The 14691-nt window shown below is 34.9% G+C and overlaps 1 protein-coding gene across 1 annotated transcript; it reads right to left on the bottom strand.

Moving 5' to 3' along the window:
- Window positions 1-3778: 3778 nt before the first annotated feature.
- Window positions 3779-10327, bottom strand: LOC122589896 (probable phospholipid-transporting ATPase 4). The gene is made up of 11 exons (XM_043762224.1): window positions 10248-10327; window positions 7694-9559; window positions 7509-7619; window positions 7004-7280; window positions 6834-6922; window positions 6681-6765; window positions 6038-6247; window positions 5833-5958; window positions 5423-5521; window positions 5147-5338; window positions 3779-4680 (listed from the first exon to the last, which is right to left on the bottom strand). Exons 2-11 carry the CDS (start codon window positions 9472-9474, stop codon window positions 4000-4002), a joined length of 3651 nt encoding a protein of 1216 aa, XP_043618159.1. The 5' UTR covers window positions 9475-9559; window positions 10248-10327; the 3' UTR covers window positions 3779-3999.
- Between the last annotated feature and the right edge of the window lie 4364 nt (window positions 10328-14691).

Here is a 14691-nt window from a genome sequence, read left to right as displayed (position 1 = left end):
GCTCTTCTTGGATAGTTAGGATCTTCAAACATCGGTGGTTGGTGAACATAAACTTCTTCTTTAACTTCACCATATAAGAAAGTACTCTTAACGTCTAACTGATACACCTTTATCCCTTTGAAACTAGCATAGGCTAAAAATAACCTTATAGCTTCAATCCTAGCAACTGGTGCAAAAGTTTTATTATAGTCATATCCATCTCGTTGTGCAAACCCCTGAACAAATAAATGTGCCTTATTCCTTGTAACGATCCCTTTGTCATCTCGTTTGCATTTGAATACCCAACGAGTTTCAATCGGTTCTTTACCTCTAGGCACATCAACTAACTCCCATACTCCAAGTTTCTCAAATTGAGCTAATTCTTCTTGCATAGCTTCAACCCAACAAGGATCTTGAAGAGCCACCTTAACATTTTTAGGTTCTTCTTGTGAAATGAAACCAGAATACAAACACTCATTTATCAAACCGGAGTCCTTCACTTTGCAAAACAAACTAGTCATCTCTTTATTCAATTAATTTCTAGTTCGAACACGCTTTGAAGCATCACCAAGAATGTTCTCAATTGGATGAGCCTTATTTATTCTATGTTGAGGAATCAGATCAACATTTAGATTATCTCCTAAGTTTGTTTGAATCTGAAACTATGGAGAACTAATATCATCTTCCGATTCTTCAGAAATAGGATCATCATCAGGTAGTGAAACCTTTGATGGAGTGAGTGGTGTAGTGTTCTTGGGTCCAGTATCATCTGAATAAGTCATCTTATTCTTGTTCTTACTACTTTCACCAACAACAGTAGAAGACTGAACTTTGGTTGGAGTAGTATCAACATTTTGAGCAGGAGGAGATGTAGGGATAGGAGTATAATCCACATGATCTCTTAAAATGATCACATCGTCAACTGTTTCAGGATCTGAATAAGAAGCATGACCGTGTAATGAACGAAACACACTGTCATAATCGAAATTCTTTCCTGTTCCATAATGAATAGCCGATTTATGACTAACAATCTTAACATTAGTACCAAGGTCAACTTTGCCGGTCAATTTGTTGTAAACCCGTCGAATTGAAGTACCTGGTTTGTAACCCATGAAAAATCCCTCTTCAACATTTGGATCAAACTTTGACTGAGGTAGATATTTCAAGAAAGTACACGATACACCAAATGGTTCAACATTTTACAAATTCGGTTTCTTCTTATGTAGAAGCTCATAGCATGTCTTATTATGACGCTTAACTACAAAAACTCTATTCAAAATATGACAAGCTGTATTCACTGCCTCCCCCCAAAACATAGTAGGGAGCCCAAAATCAGCAAGCATTGTTCTGGCAGTCTCGATTAGAGTCCTATTATTTCTTTCAGCAACTCCATTCTGTTGTGGTTCATACAGTGCACTAAATTGATGTTGGATTCCTTTGGACAAACAAAAGATTTCCAATGTCTTATTCTTGAATTCAGTTCCGTTGTCATTCCTGATTCTCTTAACTCGAACTCCATAAACATTTTCAGTTTCGACAAAGAAATTTATCAAATCTGTGGAGTTTCATCTTTCGATTGAAGAAAGAATACCCATGAGAATCTCGAGTAATCATCAGTAACCACCAAACAGTAATACATCCCACCTATACTTCTTACATTCGCTGGACCAAATAAATCCATGTGAAGTAACTCAAATGAGTTGGCAATAAAATTTTCTTGCTTTGGTTTATGAGCTGACTTTTGTTCATTTGATCTAGCACACTAGAATCACCATATGATATTGATTTAAGTAACTTAACATAGTTATATGCATTTGCATTATCTGGATGCCTTTTTGCATAATCCTCATAATACTTTCTTTTGTATGCACTCATAAACTGAGGTGAAGTTACCAAATAACCGGCTATGTTATACGGGTCAAAATGTTGGCCGATGACGAAACTCCAATCGTCTCAAGTAGAGGTGGCAGAGATGAGGATGCTAAGGTGGTCTTGCGGGAAGACCCTATTAGACAGAATCCCCACGGGAGTTTTTAGAGACGAACTTGAAGTAGGGACCATCATTAACAAGCTAAGAGAAGGGCGCTTGAGATGGTTTGGCCATGTTAAGAGAAGGGATCGAACAACACCACTAAGGAGAGCGAAGTCTATTCATGTCGAAGTCATACGAAGAAGGGGAAGGCCTAAGATGAGGTGGGAGGACCGATTAGTGAAGGACCTAATAGGGCTTGGTTTGTTGGAGGACATGGCGTCAGATAGGAAGGCCTGGAGAACTAGGATTAGAGTAGAGGATTAGGTTAGGGTATGACTTTTGCGGGACTTTGATCGACATCTTTTTCCCATATTGCCTTGCCTAAGGTGGTTTATGTTGGTTTGACCGGGAGATGTAGGCCCAACATAGGTGACTCGATGCCAAAGAAGGCTTTGACCTGACAGGAGAAGAGGTAGGTCGACGGAGGTGGAAGGACAGAATACCGAAGGATACGAAGGAGTTTTCTGGTGGAGAAGGTGGACTGTGAGTGTGAGGCATATGGGAATAGGTTTTTGTAGACTTTTTTTCTTAGACTTTGTTTCTCAGTAACCTCCGTAGTGATTTTGGCCAGAGTAGAGGGATGCCAAAATCGAGGGGGGAGGTTACTCTTGGCTGCCCCAAAATGCTTTGCCTGTTGGAGGACATGACCCATAAGATCTTATTAGAGGACTAGGACTAGTATAGGGGTTTGGGAGTTTGGGAGAGGACTAGGATTAGGTTAGCTAGGCGGCTAAGTTAGTGTGTTTCATAGGTTGCGCAAGGATTTCTTAGTTAATTCCTTATATGGAGGTAGGTTTGGGCTTTATGCTGAAACATTTTTAAATTTGTCTATGTTCTATATGGTTGTTATTATAGGTGTTTTGATAAACCTGTGCTTTTAGTTTTTCTAGGTTGTCTGTTACTACTTTTCCTTATCCTTTTGTTGTCGGGTGTACTCAACAGACAGTTTCTAGAGGACTAGGTGTATAGGTTACCTTTGTCGTTTTGTGAGCGTCTTTGTGAGTAGACCAGGATTAGTTTAGCTTAGCGGCTTAAGGTACTTTGCTCCGCAGGTTGTTTTGAAATAGTTTAATCCCCTTAGTTTTTAGTCAATTCATTTGTATAGGTATGGTGTCCTGGTGGTTTACGTTCCCTCTGTTTGAGCTCTTTGCTGAAGACTTTGTTTATTATGTTCCTACATTTTATGTTGTTATTTGCGTACTATGGTTGCTAGAGTTTATGTATTGTGCTAAGGTATTTGTTAGGCCGTACGTTTGCTACCCTTCCCTACTCTTAAGGTAGCCATACCCAGTGGACCCATCTGACAGGTATATCGTCTTATTATGTTCTCGACAGACATGTATAAACACTTTACCCTTTTACGACTTTTACATCTTCCTGGCCGGAGGTCCTTATGGAAGCAGTCTCTCTACCTTTGGGTAGAGGTAAGACTATCTACAGCTTACCTCCCCCATACCCCGTTCAGGGATTGGGTACAAGTGTTGTTGTTGTTAACTAAACACTTCAAAGTTTAGTGCTTTGTTACAAAATGGAAAATGGCATTTACGTCTACAAGTTGTAGATACCTTGATCTGGTCAAAATCATATTGAAAGCGTGATAAAGTATAATCATAATTTTGTAATTTCTTGTCACCAATTTTTTCTACCATCTTTTAAAAAGTTGGTTTTCTGTAAATCATATCAGTAATTTATAAATGATCTTTACCAAACAAAAAATCATTTCGGAAACAAGCATCACCGAAAGTTAGTCATCGAGACAAACAAAAGTGGCTTGTTTTGTGATATCAAACTATATCTATATCAGCTCTAAAATGAATCCCTTGTTACAAATATACATAGAAATTAGAAACAACCTACAATTAACATTCTTTCTATTTGCCTTCTTAAGAAAGCTCTGATATTTTCACTATACCCTATATTTTCAATAATGGGTTGAAAATGACATGGACAAACACCGGAACGAGGTTGTAACATACAGTTTAAGTGGGTTACAACACGGCCCGGGGACTCAACACTGCACGAGGACTCAACACTAATGATTTCCTATGCAACTTAAACCGCAAATTTCTGATGGTTGCGTCAACTCTCGCTGAAAACCCAATCTTCGTTTCTTGTCTTGCTTTGGATTTTTCTCTTCTCCACATATGTCGATCCTCGATATCCTTTTTGTAATATTTTATTTCTTGTATTACATGATGATCCATAGGGTTGAATGATCTTTGGAAGGATATGTGAGCAAGATAAGGTAAATTACAGGCAGCTGTTACTAATAGTATGCTGAGCCAGTAAATTGGTGCAGAAGAAAGAGCTTCTATAAAGATTTTGTACACGTTTCCTGAAAGATCAGGTGAAAGCATCCCGTATAATACAAGAAAGATGTACCATGTAATGATGCTGAACCCGATTAGGAAGTGTTGTATCCATGTGAAATGGTTCATTGTTAGGGCGATTTGGCAGTTGACCGCGTAGATGACACAAGTGAACATGACCGTGCCGACCACTGCCATGTCAGCAGTATGACCATCTGCCCGAAAAGCTTGGTCATAAAAGATTATGATGTTGAGAAAGAACACAATTAACGAACAGTAGAGACCGTTTGCCATCCATCCGAAGATTCTATACCAGTCAAAAAATAGGTTTCTTGGTCCTTGCTGATATAAGGCTGGAAACTGTAGAAGGTCACGGTTGGTCATCAAATTACAAGTAGATTACGTATTTAACTTTAATTGAACAAAAAAAAAATACATGATTAGAGGTGGCAACACTGGCGTCATTTGATGTCAAAACAAGCAACTTTTGTATGAGTCGAAGTATATTCTATACCCAAGATTATCTTTTTCAATTTCATAGATAACTAAATTTTCTAATAATCCGATTATTTTGCCACAGATTTCGAAGTATTTATGCATTGAGCAACATCCGACCCTTGTATATATAACATACCAAATCAACCCATTGATAAGTCAAAGGTTGAAAATTTGAAATTGCATCTTCAATTAAAAAGGGAGCAGGTTGAACATCCAAAAAAATGTTTTCTTACCAGTCTGATCCAGGAAAAAAAACACCCAAGTTTGACACATTACCCCACCTGCCCATGCAACCACCTCTCCACATGATGAACTCATGAAGACTAACCTGTAAGCAGATCTCCGCAGAAACATCTTGTTCAAAAACTCCAAGTGAGATGACGGGCAATGATGTAAGAACAACATTGAATAATAACATATACCAATCATCATAGACCGACTGTCCAGAGAATCCCGTAAAGGCCTCGAAGTAGAAGAGTGTTAGACCGAAAGCAATGTTCTTGTAAAAGAAATAGCAAATCTGCATTGTAGAAATTAAAAGTCAGATTAATGTTATCAATTTAACAGAGAACACATTAAGGTAGATTGGTTTGTAACTTTGTACCATTTGAGCGATTCTCTTATAGCACCAATGACCATGCACAACAAGAAGCCTTTCAAGAAACCGAAACTGAGCTATTGCGAAGTCACTTGCCATCACAGCCTGCAGAAAATCAAAAAGTTGTGACAATTTCTACACTAGAATAGAGGTGGCAATTCTGAGCCATTGTTTAGGTTCGGTAACATGTTCGTTCATTCATCATAAATGGTTGAGCAAAATATGAGGTAAAAACAGTGGAAAGAGGCAGGAATGAACGAGTAAAAGGTTGAAAAGGGATCGGTTATTCCAATTCTGCTTATATTGACATACACAAAAGTCACCTGCTTTGACCCATCACCCAACCCCCCTATGATTCAGCCATTATTCCACCTACAAACTCGATTGTACCAAAAGCTTGTTAATTTATTACGAACCTGCATTCCTTCAACACCACTAATACCGACACCAATATCGGCTTCTTGAATCATACCAACATCATTTGCACCATCTCCAATTGCTAAAGTTGTTTTCCCAGTGCCTTCTTTCACTAATCTCGTAACCTAATTAAAACTTTTGCATGTTAGCAATGACCAAACTACTACATGTCCAATCAGCAACCAAAAAAAAAAGTAAGCATACCAACGCCTTTTGCTTAGGAGAGACACGGCAGCATATTACAGATGCACAATCAATGGCTAAATTCAAGAACTGATGCTTCAAATCATCCTCTAATGCATAAGTCAGTGTCTTCCCATCAATAATCAGCGCAAATGCAGCATGTGGATCCTTTTCAAGCTTAACCATTTGCAATGCATTGGTAAGTTGCATCAAAATGTTGTCTTTCACAGCCTGATCAGCAGCAAGTAACAATGAAGGCGAATTTTGAAAGTTAATACCTATAATATGTATGACTAAAGTTTAGAGGTGGCACTCTCAACCCATTAACCTGATTTTGGTTATACTTTATCTATTATCCGACGAATGTGCAAATTTCGGATTACTTATTAAAATGAAACAGGTCTGATGGGTCAAACAAGTTGAAAATGACCCAAAGTGTATCTATATGTTTACAGCTTTATTCAATATATCATATATTTATACACACTAATTTTTCATAAGTTCGAGATAAAGGGACAAATATGTTTGCTGGTTAAGCAGACTGGCGTATTTTGGAATTTACCAATACTAAACAATCTGAACCAATCCCGTTTGGATCTGTTACCTAACTAGCACAGCCTGCCCATATTGCCACCTCTATATATGAACTAATAATAACAAGTACCTTCTTAGAATCGTTGGTTAACATCTCCAAATTCGTCGTTATACATATTTGTTTCATTCCCTGCCGAAGCAAACTGCAAGCAAATCTGCATAACCCAAAACATAAGATTTTTTTTACTCAAATTCCATGAACCATTTCGGATTGGAATTATACCCTATGTTGATTGCAGTTTCCATCTTATCACCAGTCAGAACCCATATCTTTAGACCAGCTTGGGCCAGTTTATCGATACATTGAGGCACCTATAAAAGAATCCATTATATAAACATAAGCAAACTTGAAAAGAAAACCTTGATAATAAGCTACTACTCATTGTTCAATACCCCTGGCTGCAGTTTGTCCTCCACGGCAGTTGCACCAACGAGGATGAGGTCTCTTTCCATTATGTCAGATAAGCGTTCAAGCATTGCATCTCTATCACCACCAATGGAAGTCTTGGCTTTCATAAATTCATCATTCCAAGTAGTATACTCAGACACTTCAAGCTTTCTGTAGGCAAATGCTAGTGTACGCAATCCAGCTTCTGCATACTCATTTAGATGCTTTTTGGTGGCCTCCTCAAATGATTTTCCATTTTTCGATAAACGATCAAAGATTATGCTGAACCATTTACCAACAAACAAGATTAGATTTCAGTATGAAACAGCTGGAAGTTACAAATAAATGAACTATCAGCTTAAATAAAAAGTGTCCAACATATGAAAACTTCTAAATCACATGTGGGAACTTTTGAAAAAGCGCCTCGGGTCAATCAATCCAGTTTTGACCCATTAGCTTAACCCTCACTCATCCCCGGGAAAAAAAATGTCATCCCTCCAAGAGACTGACCTGTCTGCACCTTTGCATAATAACAAAATCTGCCCCGTCTCATCCTGGACAATAACTGACATTCTCTTTCGTTTGCTTGAGAAATCCAAAAGATTCAAAAGTTTGAACTCCCTGTTTAACAATAACATGCAAGAATAAGAGACTATAAAGCCAATGAACTAGTTCAATCGTAATTATCACGGTACCTTTCAATAGGCTCATGAGATGAGAGATGCCTCTCACGAACGTATATACTTGATTGAGTTCGTTTGCAATACTGAAAACCAAACTCTCTTGCTGCAACAAGAAAAGCTCCTTCATCTGGTGACTCAGCTTCATAGGTAAAACTTCTGGTCTCCTCATTTAGCTCGGGAATTGCAGTGTGACAAAGAGCAAGAATCCGGAAAAACATCAAGAGAACATCTTTATGGGGTTCTTGAGACCAATTTCCATTCATTAACCTATTGTCTTCAAAACTGAACCCCTTGATATGGTTTTGAGAACTTACACCTTTAGGAGTAACTACAGTTTCCATTTCGATCTCGGAGCCATTCAGTGCACCAGTTCTTGAAAAACCGTGATGGGTCCCTTCGAGGTCCATAGCCATCTGACTGGCGGCAGCAAGCTCTACTTCGCTAGAAAGAGTACCATATGGGGTTCCAGCAATGGAACACTTAAGAAAATCCATTTGGTTACATGTTAACGTCCCTGTTTTATCAGAAAGAATTGTGTCTACCATCCCTAACTCTTCGTTTATATTTGATGTCCGGGCTCGAGCAGGAGTACAGGTTCCTTCATCATACATGTGTATATCGTTGTTTATGAACAATGCTTGTAAAACCTTCACGAGCTCAATTGAAACATACAGTGAAATTGGTATCAAATACCCGTAAAGAATAAGAGCTGTAATCAGGTGAGCTATGCCCGATACAAAAGGATAATGTGGATTATATAATTTCTTGTCATCGGCGGGCAGGTACCACCATCTGGGCATTTGATACTTGGTCTTTATACCAAACCCTATTGAGCTGATTAACGAAATCAGCACAAGAAGGGTAAAAAGAACATAAATGATTTTATCCATTTGCTTCTCAATTGTGCTTCTTTTAGAAGGAGGTTTGGTGGCATTTTGCATCACTTTACTATCATGACCAGAAAATATCACCACCCCGTAAACATGCCCAGTGTTACGAAGCTTGGAATCTCTAAGGAGAATCTGACTAGGATCAAGGGGATACATCTGGCGATCATATTCAAAATTACCCACAAACGTATAAAGACTAGGATTCGGGTCCTCACATTTAATCGTTGCTTGGAAATCTCTAAAAGCTGTATCATAGTCTAAAGGCAAGGTTACCTCTAAACTTCTTTTAACCTTTAAATTTGTCTCCCCGTCTAGATTCATAGTCTCCACGTAGCATATTCCGTCCTCATAACTAGAGGACAAGAACAATAAATCGGCAGGAAAGAAGCAATCTTTTTCCACTTTGACCACATCCCCGACCTCGAGTTTCATCCATGGCTTGTTAACAAAATCACCACCGCCACTATGAACTAAAACTTTTCTCATATTTACCTTCATATCCTGCATAAACCGGTGCCAATTTTCCACACCTTCTTTAGCCATACTAAGCCCGACGACAAACAACAGCGGTGCAATCATACTGTAAGGCGAGAAAGGCGAAACGGGTGCGATAGATAGAGCCGCAGCTAATAGAAAATACAAATTAGCAACTCGCCGGAATTGCTCAAAAAGAGCCTTGGGTAAGAAGGTGATCACATTGTACTTTGTGGTGGATATATAATTTGTCGGGTATATCAGAGGTTTCTTCCGATGAAACCCGGGCTGATTACAACAAACTTGTCTTAAAAATCCAGGCCCATGAAATTGATGAGGCTCGTCTATAGATTCACGAGGTGGTCGAATGCATCCAAAGGTGTACAAACTGCTTCTTTTCAGCCTAGCCCTTATTCTCCCACCAGCCATTTTTTACAAGAATCCCCACAAACAAAGGACGAAAATCGCAATATCAACAAGAATGATGAATCTACCATATAAAGGCTACAAAATCCTGCACATGTTTGAATTAAATACCTTAGTTTAAAGCTATTAAATCATTAGTTATGCCTAAACAGTTTTTTGAGTTACTGATTAAGTTTCGGCAATTAGCTTTGTATCAAAAAGTAGTGCTATAATTGACAAGAAATAATTAAACATTAATTTAAAATATAATATACGTATATTTATATAAACAAAAAAAAAAAAGAAACTTACGTCCTCAATTTATAAAGATCAACTTAATAAAATTTAAAAACCTTGATAATAATATGTCAAAAAACTGTATAGAAAAAGAATTAATCAGCTAGAGTGTAACAAAATATTGAAGAAAAGAATATACATTGCCCAAACATAAATCAAAGAAAACCCAACCTAAGTGATTCAAACAAAAATCTTGATACCCATTTTATAAAATCAAAACTTTAACACAATACTTACAAAGATAAAACAAAAATCTATAGAAATCTTGACACCCATTTAATAGATATCAAAACTTAAACACACATAAATTAAAAGCATTAGAAAATTTTATAAAAATCTTGACATCCATTTAAACAAAAATCAGAACTTTTACACACATACATTAACAAGATCAAATTCTTATTATGAAAATATTGACACACGTTTAATCAAACCTTTATCATACATACATTAAAAAAGGTTATAATAATTGAAAAAAAAAAAGAAACAAGAAAGTGTACCTGATCAGTTTCATCAAGAATAACGAAAATGGAAGCAAGCCCATTACATAAAAATGATAACATCAAAGAATGCCAGCCAGCTGCTACTTATATATATATATATATATATATATATATATCTTTTATTTATTTAAGTGTTTGTTTTTTGAGATCAATAGAATGTGTGTGTATAAATATATACATATGAAAATGACAAAAGAGTTGGGGTTCAGGCAACCGGAAAAAAAAAAGGGGGGGAGAAATAAAACCCTTTGTTTCTCCGTTAATCTCTTTAATCACTAAATTTTAGTTTTTTTTTTTTTAGTTACAAAACTCACACGAAACAAAATAGTTAATAATGCTCACACAATCATGAAGAAACTTATATTATATATTTGGGGATGAAATATAAGGTTGTTGAGTACCTAAGGTATGCAACCCTCTTATATTTCCTTTTCCTCATGTATATATTATATATACAGTTGACATTAACAACAAACTTATTTTATTTATTCAACTAAATTAAAATGAATGTTTAACTCTTCGTATTTATTTATGTATTTATATTGATTTATTATTATTATTATATTAGTATGTGATGTGATGCAATATACAATGCAATTTGGTGTGGTTTATTTTAAACAAATATACTTTATATTAAGAATGTAAAATAATGTGTAAAAATAGAATTATTTTTTTCTTATGAAACAAGTTATATTTTGAATTGGTCCAACTTAACACCGACCCTTTCCAAGTGATATGGGTCCCACTTAGTTTTTACGTGGCGAGATACTAAAACAAATGTGGGTCCATTTCTTTCCTTCTTTGCTATATCTTCGATTTCGAATTTTTTTTTTTTTATAACATTCAGGTTGTTTATTACGAGTAATACTAAAAAGCCCAACGAAAAGCTAGGGAGATAATACAGGGAGAGTAACAGATTACATGCAGGGGTTAAAAAACGAAATCAAAATTCATATAGAAGAGAAGAAACACGGGGGGTTAAAACACGTTATATGAGATGAGAATTCAAATTGAATGATCGATTAATGCACCACAAAAACACGTTATATGAGATGAGACTAGTTATTATAAAACGAGATAGGTACTAGCACTATGAATATAGATGGGAGATGATTAATCCTCCTAATTATAAGATTATAACATATGGCTAAATCAAGAGTTGAAATTAGAAAAGAGAGTTAGTGAGAGACACATGTCATTATTTAAAGATTTTAGGAGAAAGTTTAGGAGAATTAATCATTTTCAATAAATATATGTTGTAAATAATTTTATCAAAATATTATAAGTATATTAGATGGAAAAATTTAAATTTGATAGTAATAATTTAGATAAATATAATTGAAAAATATTTTAAGGCATTTTAGGTAAATGTATTGTGTAAGTTAAAAATGTATTAAAATTAAAATTATTTTGGATTTGTTAAAGATACAATCTTGAAAAGGAAAGGAGTAGTTTTTTTTATAAAGAAGTTAAATAAGTATTAAAATAAAATAAATAAAATAACATCTCATTTATTACATCATGATAAAACTAATAGATTCATTAAACACAATTATATATATTATTTTACGAGAACTTTCATGAATTATAACTATATTCAACTAAAAAGAACTAATGTTTTATTTATCTTATTTTAATTTAAGTAGCACGGTACCTGCGCTATGCGGCGGTGGTCGTGACGGCGACGGTGTGATGGCTGGATGACTGTTGGTGGTGGAGCGGCGGTGAGTTGTGTATATATAATTGATGTAAAAGGTTAATGAACATATTTTAAATGATAAAGGACTGACAGTGTAATTTAATCATTAATGTTAAGAGGATAGTGTATATGAAAGTATTTTAAGGGGTATAAAGTGAAAATATTATATAATTTCAACATTACCAAAAATAAAAAAAGTTATTCTTTTTATAATATAGTATAGATAGTCGTTTTATTTGAACCAAAACCATTATATACAACATATCAAAGAGGTTGTTTATTAAAAAATAAGTTTAAAAGTAATAATATTAATACACGGAGATTCATTGAACACAAATATATACACTAATTCATAAAAATTTTCATGATCCACAAAAATGTATATATATACTTCCTTATAAAGTAAATTAGCTTTAAGTCATTAAGAACCTGATTAGTCTAAAATGCCCCTTACCTTAATACATCTTTCTATACCCACCTTTACAGTTGGACTAAACTACCCCTTAATCTATCTCATTCTTAAAACAAAATTCCGTCGCAATGCGTGGGTATTATGCTCGTAAAACTAATAATTGTTTTGTTTGTTATACATACTTGAACCGGAATTGCATCAAATATTACTTTTCTTTTATACATATGCTCATACTAAAAAAAACACTAAGCTTTAATAAAATATGTAGTCATTATATTATACGGTGATAAAAAAATTTAATTTAATTTAAAACCTATTTATTTTGCAAACTTTAACAGCTTAGAAATTTAGATTGTCACATGATGTTGATTATCGTTGTTTGAACTTTATTATTATGTTTTATTTGTAGCAGAAAAAATGGTCTAACTGATTGCAATTTCTGCCGTACAAAAAATGGGTTAACCCGATAATAATGTGTAACATATCAGTCTCAATGTTACCAAAAAAAAAAGAAGAAGCAATTACTCGATATTCTTGAGAGGTTACGAGCATGATAGCCGTGCAATGTGGCGGCGACGGATGGTGACAGCAACAATTGGTGTAAGTAAAGATATTTGATTGAAAGAGGATTAGTAGAGGTATATATTATAATATAATGGACTAATGGTATAATTTAATATTAAGGGTTGATAATAATTTTTATATATAGAGAGCTTGTATTCTTCTTATTTAGTTTAATTCAGCTATCGGGAAGGACCCCGCAATAGTCCCCACCCCACTCCATAATCACTTCGATCCCATTGTTACTAATATTATAGTTTGTGATGTTAATTGGTGTTTGGTGGGGAGATATAAAAAAAAAATGCAACGTGTATATCTTCGACTTTTGCTCGTTTATCAAGTCAATGAAGGAATGAGCATGGGAATTAACAAAGATAAGTAATAATATAAAAAAAAAGTTTTACAAACATAAAAATAGTAAGATGGACATTTTTAACTATTTGAATGAAAATCAATTAAATTAAAAGATACACGATATGCTAATTATTATGAGATATATATGTCGCTATTCAAACTTAAAATTAAAAGAAATCCATGTTAACACAAACTGGAAAGAATTGAGATCGACGTATGCAGTATAAGTAGCATTCTCGTCATTAGTTAAAAAGATTTCTTTCTTAAAATTATCTATGGTAACGATGTGGTTATTAATCTAAAAGTCTTTGATGTAAATGATAGTGTAGTTATTTTATGGTAAAGAGATGCATGTATCTTTTGTAAATAACTTAATTAAGAATATTATAAAGATGTTAGGTATAAATATTTACATTAATTAGTAAAGAAGATAGATAACTTGGATAAATGTGAGTGTAAAATATTTTTGGGATATATTTGGTAGATTTAGTGTGTGAGTTAGGAATGTGTAACAGTTTAAGGGTATTTTGGACATTTTAAAAGTAGCGAGTTGAAAATAGGGAAGGGTAGTTTGCCACTAGCACCACCTGTTGCCTGCCCCCGCCGCCGCATTGCGCGGGTACCTATCTCGTAAAATATTTTAGGGATATATTGGGGTAGATTTAATGTGTGAGTTAGGAATATATTGAAAATTAAGGGTATTTTGATTATTTTAAAGGTAGAGAGTTAAAAAGAGGGGAAAGTGTAGTTTGTTTTATTATAGAGTATAGATATATAGATATAGGAAGTGGTTATATGTGCTATTTCCTTTTACTACGAAAAACTAAGAGGAATAATTTTTGATAATTGATAAAATTTGCATATTTCATCGTGAAACTCTTAGCTGGTTATCTTTTGGTATATAGATCATTTCATTTTGCCGTACACGTTGGTAAGATGCCATATCCGGTAGTCTTACACCATGTTAATTTCCTTTGAAATATGGAACAAAATTAAAGGCAGGTTGTCTTGAGATAGTAATATACGCAATGCGAAGACAATGATGATAGCGGTGTCGGCGATGAGTGATGGAGGTATTAATGGTAACAAGAGTTTAAGTGGTGTCAATGAGACTAGTCCAACTGGTCAGAGGCATCTCAGGTTTTACCTAAGGTCTTGAGTTCGATCCTTATGGATGACAAGTCTTGAAATTTTTTCCTCCGAATACTTGTAACTGCCCATGGTCAACATCTCGTTGTCTAGGGTACATGCAAGACTTCACCATTATACAGTGAGGTTTCCTTGATGTCCCATACCGACTGAATGTTCGGGAAAAAAAAAAACAAGAGTTAAGTGGTAGATTTGTAAATTAATTTGATTGGTTGTATAAACCAATTTTAGATTATCTCATTTAAAATATGAAAAACTCTTTATAT

The sequence above is a fragment of the Erigeron canadensis genome, chromosome 2, assembly GCF_010389155.1.
Source record: "Erigeron canadensis isolate Cc75 chromosome 2, C_canadensis_v1, whole genome shotgun sequence".
Taxonomy (NCBI): Eukaryota; Viridiplantae; Streptophyta; class Magnoliopsida; order Asterales; family Asteraceae; genus Erigeron; species Erigeron canadensis.
The sequence above is the reverse complement of the archived record's forward strand: the minus strand, read 5'-3'. Positions and strand labels throughout refer to the sequence as shown.